This window comes from Acomys russatus, chromosome 15, assembly GCF_903995435.1.
Source record: "Acomys russatus chromosome 15, mAcoRus1.1, whole genome shotgun sequence".
Taxonomy (NCBI): domain Eukaryota; kingdom Metazoa; phylum Chordata; class Mammalia; order Rodentia; family Muridae; genus Acomys; species Acomys russatus.
The window spans coordinates 53,316,403-53,335,740 of NC_067151.1; the positions used below are offsets into that span (position 1 = coordinate 53,316,403).

The window sequence follows — 19,338 nt, forward strand, 5'->3', positions numbered from 1 at the left end:
AGAATCTCCACCAACCTCAGCAAACACTTCAGATCACTTCAGCTTCCCAAGGTTGACATTGCTGCGTCGGTTAGCAAACGGGCCGCTAGAGGGCTCCCAGGGGTTGAAAGAAGCAGAAAGTTGTTTGAATGAGAAAGGCTCTGAACTGTGTTTAGAGAATTCAAAAGTAAATTACGTATTTTTTTTTTAAAGTCATCTTTAAAAAGAACCTCACGTGTCGTGTCTGAAAACGGTGCAGCAGCCCAGTTGACAAATCAGTTTGCTTCGCTGTTAAGAAGGCAGCCGCTTTTGGGGCTGAGCTGAGCTGTTTGAGGGGTTGGACACTCTTGACCATGAAGTGTGCTCTCCTGACATGCCTCAGCCTTTCAAAGTTCTGTGCATTAGAGTCAGGGATTGCATTCTTCCCGGAGCTAAGCGCGGGGCCAGCTGTGTAAGTAAAGTTTTGCTTTCCTTTTTAAACTAGTCTCTCCCTCTCTCTAAAAACTTGAAGAAAAAAAGAAAAAAAGCCCCCCCCCCCCCCCCCCCGCCAAATCCTGGAGATTCTTTTCTTTCATTTTGCTCTCTTCAGTGGAAAGAAAATATAATTGGATGTGGGGTGTGTGTGTGTGTGTGTGTGTGTGTGTGTGTGTGTGAGAGAGAGAGAGAGAGAGGTTAAAAACTCACCTATTCCAAGCTACACAGACATTAAGGGTAGTTAAGTATAAATTTATCAAGTAACAATGTATCATAATGGACCTATTGTGGAGACAATACAGGACATTTTTGTTAAGAGAATATGTTTAAACAAGATCTCACTACTTGGTGCTTTTGCCCAAGTAGTTAATACATACATTATAAAAATTAGGGTGCCTATAAAAATCTTAAAAAGTATTTATTACTTGCTTTGAGTTATTTCTGAATCACAAAAAGAGGGTATGCAGGGGAGTCCCTGCTCATGATATTTTAATGTTCTGCTTCCCAGATGTAGTGGCTTTGACTACAGGCCATCGAAAGCTCTTTGCAGCTTGGCTTCATTACTTTAAGGCGAAATCAGGCTCACACCCTTATCTTGTTTCCGTGTTTTAAACTTTACACAAAACTTGGTAGTGTTTCTGCAAGGAAAGGGTTACTTGCCTCTTTCCTCTTGTGGAGGAAGTGAAATGGGTTGAGACTGTGACTCAGTCAACTTTGTTTCCATTCATTCCCAGAGTCAGCCCTCCTTTCTCCTGGGGGAAGGCTGATAGGAGTTTAAAAGGCTCGCGGTGTCCGGTGCACAACGTGTTCCCAGCGCCAGCAGTGGCTCTTCTCTTTTATCTCTGCCTATTGGAGACCACTTAGATATCGAAGCGGACTGGACGGCTGGATTCAGGAATCATGTCACCAGGAGGCAGCTGCAGACTTTAAACTCTGTTCAGCATGTGGAAGCGGCAGAGAAATGACCTGTCCAGACAAGCCCAGGCAGCTCATAAACTGGTTTGTCTGCTCTCTGCGCATCCCACGAGTGTGTAAACTCTGGAGCAGTCGGCGTCCCAGGACCAGACGGAACCTCCTGCTGGGCGTTGCCTGTGCCATCTACTTGGGCTTCCTGGTAAGCCAGGTGAGCAGGGGATCCTTCCAGCATGGGCAGACAACTGACAGGGTGTCATCCTACAGCCACGACATCTCCAAGGTACCCTTTCCGGAGATCCCCCTGGATGGTACCCTGGCCCCTCCAGAGTTGCAGGACAATGGGAGCACATTGCAGCCAAACGTGGTGTACATTACCCTACGCTCCAAGCGCAGCAAGCCTGCCAATATCCGTGGCACTGTGAAACCCAAGCGCAGGAAGAAGTACGCAGCGGCATCTGTAGCCCCTGGTCCGGAGGTGTTGGTTAGACCATCCGTTATACTCCAGGAAGATGCACAGGCAGCAGATGCTGAAGTACCTGGCTATGTTCAGGGTTACCTGACCAAGGCTGGGGAACGCCCTTGGAGGCTGCTGCGTGGTCCTGGAGTCGGAACTGGGCGTTCAAAGTTGCGGCAGCATAGAGTGCGTGAGAGCAACATTAGGATTTACAGCGAGAGCGCCCCCTCATGGCTGAGCAAAGATGACATCCGCAGAATGCGCCTGCTGGCTGATGGTGAGGTGGCTAGCATCCTGAGTGGTGGCCGCTTGCTGGTGTTGGAAGCGAGCACCTCCGGCTCTGTGCCTGGCTGCGGGCCTAACCCCTGTGGGCTTCTCAAGCAGCCCCTGGACATGAGTGAAGTGTTTGCCTTCCACCTGGACAGGATCCTGGGTCTCAATAGGACCCTGCCATCGGTGAGCCGGAAATCAGAGTTCATCCAAGGTAACAGAGTCACTTGCTTCTTATTTGCAGCTGTTGGGGATTTGGGCTCATTTTTTCTTTTCCCTCACTCTCTCTGAATGATTTTTTTCCCCCACCCACGTTTCCCAGCTTCCCATTTGGACAGCAGCAGTGTCAACTTTCCATATGCCTGACATTCTTCTTTCGTCCAGTCTGGGGATGTCAGAGTTCCAGGAGCACAAGGCTGTGCTGGGCATGCGAGAGTAAGCCCACACTGTGGTCTTTGCTCTCCGTTTCCCCCGCTGCACTTTTTTTTTTTTTTTTCGTGGCATATTAAGTCTTATTAAAGCCAACGGCAATTTGCAGGATGACAAGAAGCCAGGGTGGCGGTACAGAACTTGCTGACAGCCCCGCGTATTATTAGAGGTTTCTATGGAAACTTCCTTCCTAGGACGGTTTAAAGAATATGATGGTGCTCCGTGGCTAAAAGCACTGTTGCAAAGAACTGGAGGTGAAAGTTATTTCCAACACACACATGGCAGTTTACAACCGCCTGTAATTTTAGTTCAAGGGTATCCAATACCATCTTCTGACCTCTGTAGGAACCATGTATGCATGTGATACACACAAAGACAAACACTTCTATGCATAAAATAAAGATTAAATTAAAAAAAAAAAAAGAGTAAGAGGGAAGTAAGTTATCAAATAGAATCTTTATCAGCGGCTCAGTCAGAACTGACAACTAATAGCCAACCTCTTTACTTCCCTGTAGACAATGTACTCAGCCTCCTTATTTAATAAATAAAGAAAATAAGGTGAGATCAGTGAATGTATATTAACTAGGTGTGTGATTTCTTCAAGCTCCATCGCTCACTGAGCCTGATCTTCAAAATTGTGTCTTCCTGGAACACAAAGATAGCTGAAATACGAGTTCTTAGAGCTGGTCTGTGGAAATGACACTTAGAGGGTACTTCCTGAATAAGGATGTCATGTCGGCTTGGGATCCAAGGCACATGCAGTTGGGGACTTGTGTTGGAATGTGGAACAATCCGTACATTCCAAAATAATGTTATAGACTGTCTCTTAAGCTATGAAATGGCAATACTGCCCGCCTCGTGAAGTTGCTGGTAGCTCACACATGGAAAACAGGTCTTGGCACAAGCCAAACATCACCAAGTGTTGGCTATTGCTGCTATTACACTAAGTACACAAAGTACCAAGTTCATTGGGCTGCTTTGGGCCTTCAATCCTCAAAGGTCATTTCCTCTTGTGAAAAAACTAGCAGTAAAACTCTGCTCTCTGGCTCGGCCTAATTTGTGCCAGGATTCCTCTTAGATATTTGATTCTGTTCCCTGGGTTTCTAGCGTACCCCCAAATTGAGATTCAACATGAAGAAGCCTCTGGCATGGTCCCCTCCTCATACCTAAGTGGCAGTTGAAATAAATCAATAGTGTCACAGTCACAGCTCAGTGAGATGCTTTAAATCCCTAGGGTTTCGTATCAAATGGCTCCAGTGGGTGCTCTGTTCTCTCTTCAGGATCTTCCCCCTTTGGCGTTTTAGAGTCATGACGTCAGGCCGGCTTCCCCCAGGAGCCTATGAAATGACACACGGGCATCTGTCTGCACAGCATCTTATACATGTGGGTTGATACAGTGAGGCAGGTCATGTGAACAGACCAGTCCTGGAACACAATGGACACCCTCAGGATTCTTCTACGTTGTTTTTTTTTCCCCCCTCATTTCCACCGAGTGTGAATTTTCCCTGTCTGGACCTCCTATTGTTCTTGCAGCTTGGCTTTACATAAGCATGTCTGAGCTCTGGTGGAAATTTGGCTCATTCCGTATCATCATCTTTCCTTCCCACTAGTTTCTGCATCTGGGAGGCAGTAATGCTTCCTGCTGGAGTGTATGACATACTGCAGATGAATATGCCCAGCGAATACTGGAATTCCTTCTTGCCTTGCTACTTTGATGTTAAACAGTAAATCTGTATCTGCCTCCACCTTCTAATGCTAAGGACAAGTATTAATATTTTTTACCTTAAATCTAGGCTTGGCTTCATCTGGAGGGATTTGGCAAAAGTTTGCTGTGGGAGGCTAATAACAAATGTTCCTGTTCATTTCCCCACAGTACAAATAATAAGGCTTGTAGATGTATTACACCAAGGACCATCAGCATGGTGTATTGGCTCTTATGCTAGAATGATTCTATGATGAGTTTCCTACAAGAGGAGCAACGGGATTTGCTCAGGTGATAGGGTTTGGCCTAGAAACACTTCTTTTCATATGGAGGTGAGAGTAGGCAATTAGCAAATCTTGTACATAATCGGTCCTAAATGCTGTTTCTGTTCTTTGATTTTTAGTTGTGTTTAAGAAGATAAACTTATGTCTCATACAAAGAGGGCAACAGGCCTGTAGTGCAGAGTTCGGTGTAGCTGCTTGGGTTATCTCACTGACTCTTCCCGAGAACCTTATTTGCAGTTGGCATTTAAAAAAACTTAATTTGATATGGAAGAAAAATATGTGTGTTTGGGGCCATAGAAGAAGAATAAATTCTTGAGACCATAAAGAATTCAAACTCTATTTCCTCCATATTTTTTCCCAAATTTCCAAGCCTTTCCCATTTTCACCAATCGGCTTCTCTAAACAAATCCTTTAAGGAGCTACAAGGCATGTCTTTTTTTTCTATGTATACTTAACAATCAGAGCCTTGTAATTTAATACAGTATCACAGGTGACCAACACTCACACACACACACAGGCTGTGGAAACCTCTTCTCTCAAGGGAACAGTGACCACCACCATAACGGAAGCTCACAGAATGTCACTTCTTTACCAGGCACCATTTTGTTTGAAGAACTGGGTCTTCCTTACCGTATTCAGTCCACATAAAACGTTTCAGAGAGATGTACTCAGGTCATAGGACCTTGGAGCTCCCTGCTAGGAAATTAATGGATATGGAGATGGAAGGCTAGAATAAAGAGGTGCTTTGATTAAAGGCACATGACCACATAAGGTTATTAAACATTCCTAGGGAGATGCAAAGGAGGAACATGAATGACTTGCTCACTCTTGGTCTCCCAGTCGAATTCTCCATTGATTCAGTCCAATGATAAGAGGGTCCCAATTACAGATGTATCTCACCTCACAATAAGTTTATGTACTGGAATTAGAAGATGCACTTAACCTATGGCTAACCTATAGAATCATGGCTCAGCCTACCCCATCTTAATCATGATCAGGTAGCTTCCAGGAACATTTACATTAGCCTATGGCTAGGCAAAACCATCTACCAGAAAGCTTGTCTTGTAATAAAGGCTCATATACACACAGAGGTGTGTGTTTCATATGCGGGGTGGAATGTAAAACACAGTATTCAAATAATACCTGCAATACAGCATTCTGGATGCTCACAGTCAGATGGCTAACCGGGGAACAATGCTTCCACTGAGCATTTCTAGAAAGCATCATCAGATACTGCTAGTCTAGGGAAAGGTTGAAACTCAGAATTCAAAGTACTGTTTCTTCTCACCACTTTAATACCATCCTAAAGCTGAAAAGTTGTAAATTAATTTGAGCCATAGTACAGGAACTGTCAATACAGACTTTTCAGCAAATGCTTTTCAATATTAGAAAAATTAAATTATCTGTATATGTGTGTCTGAGCATTGGCTTATGCATGGGGATGTAGAGCCCTCAGAGTCCAGGGCAGGGCACTGGATCCCCTGGAGCTGGAGTTATGTGTGGTTGCTGGGAATGGAATGGTAGTCTTCCACAAGAGTAATATGCTTTCTTAACTACTGAGCCATCTCTCCGGCCCTGTCTTCACAGTTTTAAAAATTGATGAAAGTAATAGTGACTCAATCATTACAGAGTTATTAGCTCAGATTACTCTTGGACCAGTTCGTGGCTGTAGAGTGATACATTTTTAATGAATCTTTTGAATATAAAAAAAATATATATATATTTGAAATCAGAGCTCTTTCCAGTACTGATACCAGCTTCTTTTCTGAAATGCTGCAAAGATATTCTAGAAAAAGAAGAAAGTGTGTAAGAAAGTTGCAGATTTGTAATTAGGTAGGGAATGACAGCAGTGTGCCACCATAAAGGATCTAGTCATTATTGTGGGCACAGATTTGTGTTGTATGGCTGTCTTTGAGGGAGGTCCAATGATAAAGCATCCAGGGTTCTTAAAAAAGAATCCAGTTTTTGGTTCCTGTTCAAACCTTTAAGATTAAGAAATATAAACCTCTGAGGGGAGAAAGAGGTTGGCTGGACACCCACATGGGAAAAATAGCAAACTGTGCAGTGACTAAAGGCTGATGGGTCTAACCCATAAGACTGGTTAGGACTGACATGGCCAACTGGGATTTTGCCTCAGAGTCCTTTTCTTCATTATTAAGATATTACCAGCTGTGCACTTGCCTAACATATACAAAGTCTTTGGTTGAATCCTAAATGCAAACAACTGAGTAAAATAAAATATCAGTACTGTCTGATAAGTAGAATTGGTAGTAACTATAATAAACAAGATATCACATGTGGTAAAGGTACTGTGATGTCTAACAGTAAATTCTTTCTAAATACATCTGCATCTGATACTGTGACAAATGTAAGGACAAAAAGTTGAAGAAAACCCTTTTGGGGGAAAACCCCTATCATTCCTGGATTTCCTTGCTTTTCTCCACCTTGATTAATGAATCCTTTCCTTTGTTTAAGTTTGTCTATGAAACCAGTTATCTAAAACCCTGAGGATCCACGTACCCAGACCCCATTTTATTTTAAGCAGAGAAATTCTAAAGCTATATACAGTTATAAACTTCTCCTCAAGCTACACGGCTAGTACTTAGTGAAGATGGAACTTCTTGGTTCTTCATGGGCTAGTTCTTTCACAGGTTGCTTCTGTTCCCCAACCCTATGCTTTAAATACTAGCTAGGATAGTTATGGGTTAATGACCAAACGGTGCAAATTTTAGCATCATAGTTTCTGATTGTATTACTATGACAATATACAGTATTTATTTTTTCATTCAACAATATAACACTGACAATACTTTAGTACAGGAAAAGAAGTATTGATGTACCATTCTGAACACTGCCACACTTATTTTTAAATGAAAGGTACAATTCTGACGTTTAACAGATTTTCTTGTTTGCTGTGAACAACCATGCACATGAAAATGGGGTTGGACATACTAATTTCTTGTGCAAGACTCTCAAATCATTTGTAGAGGGCACCAGGTCCGTCACGGTGTTGTGAGGATATATTCAGATGACTTTTTGAAGAGAAATATCTAAAACATTCATCTAGCATAAGACAAAGCATACTGTGCCATCTCTCCAGCCCTGTCTTCACAGTTTTAAAAATTGATGAAAGTAATAGTGACTCAATCATTACAGAGTAATGTAAAAGTCAACGCGTTCTGTGAAGGAAGCCCAGGGCTGGCGAGATGGCATTTGCTGTCCAGCCTGATGACTCTAAGTTTGATCTCTCGAACTCACATGGTGGAAGGAAAGAATCAGTGTCTCAAATTGTCTTTTAACCTTAACAAGAGCTCTGGTATGTGTTTGTTCTCCCTCCAAAATAAATAAATGAATGAACTGACAGATAGATAGATGATAGATAGATAGATGATTGATAGATAGATAAATGAATGGAAACCCAGTGCCCTCTATGACCTCTCAATCAGTAGCTTTGCCAAAGCTTCCCTTGATTCTGCACGTTTCTGTGAATGGGTCTCTGGAACACCATTTGGGCAGCATTTAAGTGTCTTGGTATTTTTCATACCCAGCATGGAAGATGCATTATGTTTGCTTTATTTTTGGGATGCTGTTTTATTGCCATGGAGCTGTCATACTGAGTTAAGGTGGGCTAGTTCCAAGAATTCTGTGCAGTGAGCTGCTTAGATGACAAACTGCAGGCACCCCACAAATTTCCATTTAAATTCATCGTGGATCCCAAGTTGCTCACTGTTTTCCAACTTGCATTGCCTCTTCTTATTACAGAGCAGGAGAAATATACTGTGCGCTTTTTTTCTTCTTCTTCCTGTTGTCTCAACTCTACTGGAGCAACTCTGGGAGTCCAAGTTGATGGTGTATCTGCCAGAGTGGAAGAAAGGCAGCTTTGCTTTTCCTGTTGTTTCAGGGGTCAGGTGGAGATGGAATCCATTGGCTCGGCATTCTGAGAACGCCCTCACAATTTGAAAACACAAATTGGTTCCAAATCCTACAAAACCTTGACATGTCTGCAAGCTTTCTTAAAATATTTATTTAGGAGTGTATAATCACGTTTTATTCTTAAAATTTCCGGCTCAAAAGTACATTGTGTTCTTTACAGAAAAGCCCCAGGGCTATTTCTTTAGCAATCAAATTGAGCTGCCCAGCTTAATACTTTCATTCATCTAGGGACAAAAGTTTACTGAACAACCCTTCCAAGCATCGCTGGCTGGCTGCAGTATCCTCTTGTCTGCCCCCTACATACCTTCACAGACACACTGCAGACCTGGCAACCTTCTGCTATGCATCTGGAATTTCTTCCTTGATCTCACACTGGACTGAGACAAGAAGTGACAATGAATGGTTGTCATGGTATTCACACTGTAAACATGTGCCCCAACTCCATGCAAATCTACTTCTTCTGAAGAGGTATATTTAATTTTATTCCTTATATTTATCTTTATCCACTTTGTACTGGTCATTCTTTCACTCCAGGGGACTGCATCCCTGTCTAACATAGCTCAGGATGACAGTGCTTGTGGACCTGACATCACTGAACCTTGTGAGAGTGACTCTGACTGCCGCTGATTGCAGGCTTCAAGCAATATCCCCCTGAAGCCATGGCCTCTCTCTGTCTGAAATGAATGTGCTGCAGCTCTGGATTGGTGGGAGGACTGCGCAGGTTCAGTGGGACCAGAGAAACCATTCCTACCTTAGTTAAAGGGCAATGCTTATGGCTTCAGCACAATTTAGCCATAATCAGCTCAATCTATCGGCATGGGAAGGGAGTAGGAGTTCTAATTCAAACAGCTGTGCATCTGAGAGTGTACACTGGCAGTGTGTGCTGCCTGAGTTTGATTCTGGATTCAGTCACTTACTGAACCTTATTTTGGTTTAATAGCATAGTAATGATCATTAGAATAATGATATTTATAATACTATTTAACCTGCTTGTCATTAAAATTGATGCGATACAAAATGTGTATATATACATACATAATAAAAATATTTATAATAGTGCTCACTGCATATTTATAAATGGGACCTTTTGTTTTCATTTAATTTCTAAGCTGATTTAGCATCTTGTGGTGTGCTTTTTAGATTGTCGTAGTTTTTCTATTTTTACTTGAGAGAAGTAAATGGGCACCTACAATTAATTCAAAGCAAGTCCTGTTGCTGCAGTGGATGCTACTGTTGTTTCTAATTTCTGCAATGAGAGCACTTTCCACCCATTAGCTCATTAAGTGCTACAAGAGTCTCGTACACATTCTTTTCTCATGGTACCTAGTTCCTGTGGAGAAACTGCAGTTTAGAAGATACTACAAGTGCCCAGATGATGAAGCTGAACTACAGATGTGAGTTGGGAGAATCCTTTAGCCTGATCCTTCACCCTCCCGCCTTGCTGCCTCTGTGATGAATCATGTCACAGGAGGGCCTCCAGCTGTGGTATCCCCACTCCTCAGCCTGCTCTCCACAGCCTTATTGTCTTATCTCTCCTGGGTGTAGCCTCTGGGTCCTCACGGTTCCCACCTCTAATCGGTGGCCTGAGGTCAGCAGCTGTGTGCCTATGTGTGTGTCTTTCCACCCCATCTTTCCTCTTCCTGAGTTCTGTAGCATCATGGATGTCTGAGAGTCAAGTACCAGTTGGTCAGGAGAAGGGCATGGAAATCTTTGTACATTTCCTAGATCTGTTTTCCAAGTTTCTCTCTAGTTTTCCTCATTCATTTTTAGGGAGGCCGTTGAAGTTGAAGATTACTGGGGTCTCGCAGAAGCTACATTTTTATTCTGAGTCCATTGGCCATGTCTTAGAACATAAAAGTTATACAAAGATATTGGAACATTATGAAGCAAATCACTCATGTGCCACAACTGTTTTGACATTGTGTGTGTGTGTGTGTGTGTGTGTGTGTGTGTGTGTGTGTGTCAGAGGATGACTTTCTGGAGTTGTTTCTCCTCTTCCACAGTGTGATCCAAGGCTCAAACTAAGGTCATCCAGTGTGCACAGGAGGCATTTTAACCCACTGAGCTGTCTTGCTGACCCAGAATTGTCTCTCACAAGTTACTATGGGTAGAGTAGGAGCCAGTGTAGGTGTAGAAAGGCAGACAGCCTGAAAGATGTGGGAAGGCAGCATGGACTCAGGCAAATGCATATGGTTTTGAGCTGGAGTCTGGGGCTTGGGGGGCTGAGGTGAGACAAGTCTGACTTCGATGGGCAGTATGTTCTTTATCCTGTCAGGACCCTGAGGCTTGTCCTGTCAGGACCCTGAGCTTTATCCTGTCAGGACCCTGAGCTTTGTCTTCAGCATGTGGGAAATGGGGAGCAATGGAGGGTTTTAGAGAAGGGAATGATATGCTTGGGCTTGTGTTATAAGGTTACTCTTGTCAGGAGCTCATGGCTCCTTTAAACTGCATACACACCAAGACACCCCAGACTGGCTTACCCGAAGGTAAAAACTTCATTTTCAAAATGTAGTTGTTTGTAGAGCCTGACACTCTTCCCACATCACCACCATCCTTGGAAGCCAATTTGATTTCTGGTTTCTTTTCTTTTCTTTTCTTTCTTTCTTTTCTTTTCTTTCTTTTCTTTCTTTCTTTTTTTTTTTTTTTTTTTTTTTTTTTTTTTTTTTTTTTTGAGACAGGGTCTCTGTACAAAGCCCTTGCTGTCCTGGAACTCAGTATATATAGACCAGACTGGCCTCAAACTCAAGAGATCCATCTGCCTCTGCCTCCTGACTGCTGGAATAGAAGGCCTGTGCCACAACACCCAGCCTTGATTCCTGCATTTAAAAGTCGACACCAAGGCAGGAAGAGTCTACACAAAGGCATTTCCATTTGTGTAGAAGAGAACTCTTATGGAGTGGGTGGTCAGGGTTGCTCCATACGCAGAGGTCAGAACAAAAAAATAGTGTTGAAAGTGGAGTTGAAGGCTTAGATCACATAGGCGCGTCATGGTGGACAAGTCACAGGGTATTCTTCCCTGTTGCTAGGCTGCACGCTCACCTGAGCAGTTGATCCTTAATGAGACACTGGGAGGAACTGAGCCCTGCTCAACCCAGAGAAGATGACCTGTGAAGTGAGTGGTAGTTATCTGAATACACAGACATGTATCTTTTTTTCCTTCTTCTTGCAGTAGTGGTCTAAATTACCCAGAAGTCTAACACCTCTTTAATTTTAGTTTTAGTTGATAATTGTGTATACTTTTGGGTTATAATTAGATGTTTCAACAAACATTAATGATGTGGCATGGTTAAAATAGGCCAATTAAACCTATTACTTCAGATACTTGGCAGTTCATTATAAGAAACGTTTTAGCTTTTCTTTTTTTTTTTCCTAAAGCCAAATTTCAAATGTACAATGCGTTATTATTTTAGTCATCGTTCTGTGCAACAGATCATGCAATTTTTAAAAACCGTTCCCTTTCTCTCTGTCATGTATATGTACATGGGAGTGTTCTCACCCACGCACTCACAAGAGGTAGATGGCGCGTGTCTTCCTCTATTCCTTTCCGCTGTGCCCTTTGAGACAATGTGAAGTCTGAGAGCTCCCTATCCCTTCCCCCACCCCCTAACGCCACTCCCTGAAGCTGAAAGCATGTGCAGCCACACCCGGAACTCATGCTTGCACAGCAAGTGCCTTATCTACCCAGCCATCCTCCCGTCACAAGATCATCGAGTCTTCTTTGTCCCAGCTAACGGAAACTTTGCACTCTTCTTTTATCAACATGCCCCTGTCAAGTATTCTGTCTCTTCTTTCTAGACTAGAGAAACAAGCATTTATCATCTTCTAAGAGTTCAAGTGTTTTAGTGTCTGCATACGAGATCGTGAAGTATCTGTCTTCTGTTTATCTTGCTTAGCTCAGGTACCCTGTTTCATCCATGTTGTCCTATGTGACAACATTTCCCCTGGTATAGACTGTACTCCATCATGTGTGTGTGGTAGCACATGGCGGTGGTCATGCAGGTTGCCTCCAGGGCTTGGCTGTTAGGATTCAGTGGACATGGGCCTGCAGGCTCCTCTGTGAGCTTCTGTTTTCAGTTCCCATCAAGAAGTGGGCTTATCATGTCTTATACTCGCCTTTCATTCCTCGGAGGACCCTGCACACAGTTTTTCACAACTGTGAAAAACTCTATTAATTTTTATTTTCACCAACAGTGTCTGAAGTTTCTCTTTTCTCCAGACTTTTGTCAGCAGTTATTATTTTTTTAATCTTAATAATAGGCATTCTAATAGTTGTGTAGCGATGTATTTCTGTGTTTTGATTTACATAGAAATCTATTTCCAAGACAAATCCCGAACCTCACCACTTGATTAGTTTTGTGGAATCTACACATATGAAAACTACATAATCCTGTCTCTCTACCCTTTCTCCCTCAAAACGAACAAACAAGCAGACCTTATAAAACCTTATGAAGATTTGTTTCCTTGTAAGACATGCCAGGCTGGTGTTTGTTGTGCTGGATTTACATAGTCTTGCAGGACAGGTTGGGAAAGTTGTCTCTGTGCATCTTGGGTAGGTTAGTATCATAATCAGAGGGCGGGGTCCTGCCTCTGTCCTGAAGATACAGTGGTGGCTCCAGGATACAAGCAACGCTGTGTGGCTTCTTTAGTTTTTTTTTTTTGTTGTTGTTGTTTGTTTGTTTTGTTTGTTTGTTTTGAGACAAGGTTTCTTTGGCTGTGCCAGACTCACATTGTAGACTAGGCTGGCATTGAACTCACAATCTGCTTGCCTCTGCTTCCCAGAATGCTGGGATTACAGGTGTGTGCCACCAAGCCAGGCCCTTAAATTCTTCTTAGCAAAGTTTCTTTGAATGACCTGTAACTTCCAACCACATACCTCAGAGCTCAGGCTTTAGTTCTTGTCTGTTCCTGTCCCCTCCCTTCTTCATCTGTTTTTTTTTTTTTTTAACTATGCTGTACATGTATACCTGCTCAATTATATTAAGTTCTAAGAACTCCAAGGCTCAGCTCTTTCTTGAAGGCCCTGGAAGCCTCCTAATATAGTCTCTTTTTAAAAATATACTTCATTCATATTTCTTCTACCCTGAACTTAGGACCAGATGAGTCTACAGAATAAATTATACCTTTAAATACTTGTTAAATTGATATATGAACTACCTAAAATCCAGACTACATGTGAAATTTCATTAAATCCTTCCAAGTCACTCCTCTCTCAAGGCTAACACAAACCTTACGTTCCTATGGGCCTCCTGCATACATGTTAGCTTGCACAGTCACCAGCTTCAAGCTGATAGATTTCACCTGCCTGGTAACTTCAGCCAAATTGTGTGAATACAGGTAATATTATACAGACTGGGTAAGTTGAATATATGCTGTTTAGGAATATATATGTATATATATATTATATACATATGTGCATGGAATAACAATTAATGAAAAAAGGGTCCATAAATTTCAAGGAGCGTGGGAGGGGTATATTGGAGAGTTTGGAGGGAGTAAAGAAAAAGGGAAAAATGTAATTGTATTGTAATCTCAAAAAAAAAAAAATGAAAATAGAAAAAAGAGATAGGTGGGAAAAATTGTGTATGTGTGTGTATGCTTATATGTATGTATATAGGAGAGAAGGGGGTGGGAGAGAGGACAGAGAGACAAAGAGAGACAGATACACAGAGAGAGACAGAAATAGAGATACTGTTTGCAGTACTCTTGGGAATGCTAGGCAAAATATACTAGTGAACTCAAGCCCAATTCCTTGGTATTTTGAGATAATGTCCTTTTCAAGTAGCTCAGGCTATCCTTTAAGCAGTGATATAAACCAGGCTGCCATGAACGCAAAATGCGCTTGCCTCAGTTTCTATATGTCGGAATGAGGTGGGCACCACCACACCATCAGTGCCAGTCTACTATTCTTAAAAGATTTATTATTTTTATTTATGTGTATTCTTGCGTACATATGTGTGTATGACACATGTGTGCTGGTACCCTTGGAGGCCAGAAGAGATAAGATCCCTGGGAGCTGGAGTTGTAAGAGTTTGTGAACTGCTGGATGTTGGTGATGTGGGTGATAGGAACTGACCTTCAGTCCTCTAAAGGAGCAGCAGGAGCTGAAAAACTGAGCCATCTTTCCAGACCCATGTACATATTATTTAAATCCTGCTTTGCCAGGCGCCACAGAATAATAGAGTTGATAGGACTTAACAAGTTTTCATACCTAGGCCGTTTCACTAGGTCATTGGAGCAGCATGCGCGAACACCTTCTTGCTTTTTGCAGTGGGCAGTCTGTAGTTGAAGGTTTTCTGTCAGTGGCTTGATGATGCTTGTGATTCATTCCCGACAGTGAAGATGCTCCATTGGCTTTGACTGGTCCATGTTTTCTTTCCTGGATCTCTGTGTGTTTACTGAAAGGCTCTGAGCTGGACTATTAGTTCTTTTTAGTCTCATTCATCCAAGGAGTCTTGGAACTTGGCCCATGTGATAGAAAGGACTTTTGATTCGCAGCTCAGAAAACTTTTGCCTATTTTTTTTTTTTTTTTTGTCTGGCGATAAATACAGGCAGACATTCAACTCCCACCAGCATGCTTGGCCTGCCTCTATAGTGCACTATCGTGCAGCAAAACCAGCATTTAAAGTCAAGGGCATTTAGCACAGGAAGACAAAGGAGATTGTGTAAAGCATGCATTCTTGGCTAATTTTCGTGTCCATCTTTTCCAAAGAATGTCTTCTTTGTTCTGTTGAGAGAGAGAGAGAAAAAAAAAATGACTTAAGAGAACATCAAAATTCTGAGGAGATATTCAGATACTGGAAGAAAGGAGTTTTACTGGCAAGTCTCATTTTTAAGACAGCTGTGTAACCTTTAATTCACACGGACAGCCACACATCTGTCAAAGGCTGCTTGCCCATCACTCTGACAGTTAGAATTTTATCTCTTCACCATTAGGATTTCTCCAGGGAGCACAGCACTGCGTCATTTTGACAAATCTGAATGGGAGGAGATGAATACTGCTCATTTAAAAAAAAAAAAACCCCTTCAGGGTGAATGCCTTTAACCAGGCTCCTGTTTTCAGAGGCCATTTCCCCAGCATCACTTCAGATCTATCAGTGTTCCTTTGCTCCTCTTAAAAGCTGTATTTTGTATAGAGTCAAATTCTCCCCTTAGTGGCCCTCACTGCTGTGGGGTCTGTGGCTACACTGATAGATGTTATTGCCTCCAGTGGTCACACAGATTCAGGGATTGTAGGAAGACTGAACAGCAAGGGTGAAAAAAAAAGGGGCCCTGTGCTCCACTCACCAACCAGAGCGTCTTCGATCACCAGTTCTCTCTTTGTTCTCTGGAAATCCCTTTCCCTGAAAGTCAAGGAAGAATGTCCATGTTTTTCTGGGGAAATTTGGATGGCTGTGGAGAAAAACTTACAGTGCTTATTTTCTGAAGCACCTTTGACAGTTTGTGAATGACTTTTTGTTGTTGTTGTTGTTTGTGTTTTTTTGAGACAGGGTTTCTCTGTGTAATAGCCCTGGCTGAACTGGAAATCTCTTTGTAAACCAGGCTGGCCTTGAAATCACAGAGATCCACCAGCCTCCGCCTCCCCAAGTGCCTCTGCCTCTCCAGTGATGGGATTAAAGGCGTGCACCACCACTCCCTGCTATTATCAGAATAGGAAGTATACCAAATGACTGAGTATGGTGTGTTCCTGCAACTGAAGGTTCAAGTCCTGCTATCACTACAACTGGAAGCCTGCACTGGGGCATGGGAAGAAGCCATGAGTTGTGCTGGTGTACGTTTTTAGTTCCAGCACTTGGGACACAGAAGCAGGTGATCTCTGTGAGTTTAAGACCAACCTGGTCTATGTAGCAGGTTCCAGGCCAGCCAGGGTTATACAGTGTGACCATGTTTCAAACAAACAAATGAAAAACAACAACAAAACCATCAAAGAATTTTGTGATCTATGGACGAAATTAATAAACTCATGGGCTAGTAAGGATTACAGTTTATGGCCAAAGATGGTCCACTACCTATTTTGATTTCAACTGAGATCTGTAATTTTACATGGCTGAAAACTAATGAAAAGATTGATAATATTACTATGACAGCTGAAAATCATATGGAATTCACACTTTGGTGTTAATATTGAGTTGGCTCAGTCCTGACTCTTTTGCCACTCTTTTGTCCCACTCTTTTGAGCTACTGTGCCACTGAGCCAAGCATGTAGATGAGTGGTTGTGATGGAGACTGCAGGGCTGCCAAAGCCCCAAGTACACACATTTGCACAGTCTGTAGACCACTAGGCTACATTGCTGCAACATAATTACAGCAATACTACTGAAATACTTAGTTGGAAGATACAGTTGTGCTATAATATTTAACAAAACAACTATGAAGATCCATATATATGAAATGTTTTGTTTTCCTTTGGGTAATTTTTACTTCCTTATCCTGGGAAAATTTAAACTTCATGAGAGCAAAACCAAAAAAAAACCAATCAACTAACCAAAAACCAAAAACCAAAAACCAAAAAAAAAAGAAAAGAAAAGAAAAGAAAAAATTGGCACCTGCTTATAATTTAGCTTCTAAAGCACTGCCTGACATGCAGTAGTGGCTCAGTAAGCAGCAAAGTTTGGGGAAGACTGATGTGCTATGAGACTGTAGGAGAGGCACATGTAGAAACAGCTGCTATAAAACATTCTTGGCTCTGCATTTATGCTGAGCACTATGAGGAAGGGTTTTATTTATTTGCTTTACTTTTTTCTTTCATTCAATTTAAACATGTCAACATAAAAACATTTACCTGTTATTGAGTTACATGTACATGGTGCACAACATGTGAAATCAGGGTAAACCTATCTATCTTGCTGATCTTCCACAGCGGAGTGGCCACGGATAACAATTATGCTCCGAATATGTCCCAAAAACCTTGAGAAAGGGACTTCCAAATGTTTGCACAAAGTAGAAGTGATAAACGCGTAGGGAAGGAATCTTTGTTTCATGCACAGTCTTATTTAGTAACAGCGAAGTCAGCTTGTGAAGATCCATGACCACTCCCCGTGATATGGAGGAGGAGGCAGGTTTGGAGGGCTTTGGCACTGCCAAATGTCATAAAGCAAAGACGTCTCTTAGATACAAGGGATGGGCTAACCACTGAGATGTAATATGAATAAATAAAATATAAAAAAATAAAATAAAATGCTGCATTACATGTTGGATTTCAGAAATTTATTTAAAAAAGTACACACCACACCAGCTATGATTGTACTAATAAAGGCTTTATTCTTACCAATGTATCAGCTTTTGTTCCAACATTAGATTTTTATTCAAATATCAAAGAAATTAAAATGTCCAATGTTTCCATAAAAAAACAAAAACAAAAACAAAAAAACAAGGATGTCATAGAGCAGAGAGCAAGAGGTCTGTTGGGTTCCATAGTGTAACCTTCAACCATGAGTTAGTCATGCTCTCTTCCTGAATTTCTAAAACTTTGATTTGTTCAGGTGGGAGTGAAAGGGGCAGGAAAAACTTAAGCAAACCAAACACAACCGTTTGCCGGCTGCAGACAACTGGCATACAGAGTTTTCTTCATTGCCTAAATTGAGGAGACTTCTTTTTATTTAGTTTTATAGTAAGGTGTAGATGCTCTTAAAGATGGGGGAGGGGAGGTTAGAAGGGTTCTTCTGACTCCCGTAGACCACTTCTTGCTCCTCCCAGGCCTTGGGCTGTACAGGAAACAGCTGTCTGCCTGTCCCTTGTACTGACTGTCCTGTGGCCATGCAGTTTTAGGCTTTAGTTCCTTTGAACACTTCCTTGCTCTGAGATGCTGTTTGTGTGAGTCGCGGTGTCAAGGACACTGGCTCACAGCCTCTCGAAGTTCAGACGTGCAACGTGCTTGTCTCTGAAAGCGGCATGATATTTTCTATTCATATTCAGTCACACGGGCGCAGCTCGTCTCTCTCATATGATAGACAGATCTTACATGGGTTGTGTTCTTTCTCTCTCTTTAAAAAAAAAAATTCAGCACAGTATTTGGAGTATACACAGTTGCCTAGGTCTTTAACCAATCACTTGGTTAAAAAGAAATGAGAAGGAGGAAGTAATGGCAAAAATGATGGTCTTTTGGGTCAGCCAGAGGTTCTTTCTGTCTCTTAATTGTGTGCCAGTGACTGTGGTGTAGTATTCTGTATAAGCCACGGACCTTCCACACTCTCTACCCCACACTGTTGATGAAAAAAAAAAAAATGGACTTTCTTTGAAACAGGCTGGGATGGGGGCAGTTAGAATGCTTAATTGAACTTGCTTAAAACCATTGGGGTGGTATGCCACCAGCGTCAGAAATGGTCCAAGCAGCTGACTGTTTCCTGCAGATAAGAGCACTGCAAGATTCAAGCAAGAGGGGTTGGGTTTCCAGCTGGGTGAAGTTGTAGATTTTCAAACGTCCTAGGCCATTTTCAAAGGGCTTCAGAAATCCCCCGGCGTGTCTGCACATTCCGGTTGACATTCCTCGGGTTCTGCTGTTCAGGCTTGTTCGGAATGAGTTATGGGGGTTTGTAGATGAGTTGCTGTCTTCAAGGGTGCTGCACTGACTTTTGAGTTATGAGCCACCCTGATCATCACCATCTCTGTGACTTTATTTGGCTGAGATGTGGCCTTGCAAGTGGCAGCTCTGGTTTTAAGCCTGAAGTGTGGTTCAATGAACTCCGTTGTGATCTTTCCGGTTGATGATGACTCTGCTGGGGGTTATCATTACTTTATCCAGCTTGGCAATGGTAGAAATTGCACCTCTGTTGAGTCACCGAGATCCAAACAACTTCAGTGACATTTTAAAAAGTATCATCTACGCACAGGCAGCTGAAGAAGTGACATTTGCTCAAAGACACCATGTGTGGTTATGTGTGGATGGGTTACCTCTTCTCAA

General features: G+C 42.2%; 1 protein-coding gene across 1 annotated transcript in view; it reads left to right on the forward strand.

The window, feature by feature from the left end:
• The first annotated feature begins 227 nt into the window (after window positions 1-227).
• Window positions 228-19,338, forward strand: part of Gask1b (golgi associated kinase 1B) — a 49,803-nt gene continuing 30,692 nt past the window's right edge. The window contains exons 1-2 of the mRNA XM_051157334.1: window positions 228-430; window positions 1,188-2,306. Coding sequence (XP_051013291.1) covers window positions 1,415-2,306 — 892 coding nt within the window. The 5' untranslated portion in view covers window positions 228-430; window positions 1,188-1,414. The remainder of the gene's footprint in view (window positions 431-1,187; window positions 2,307-19,338) is intronic.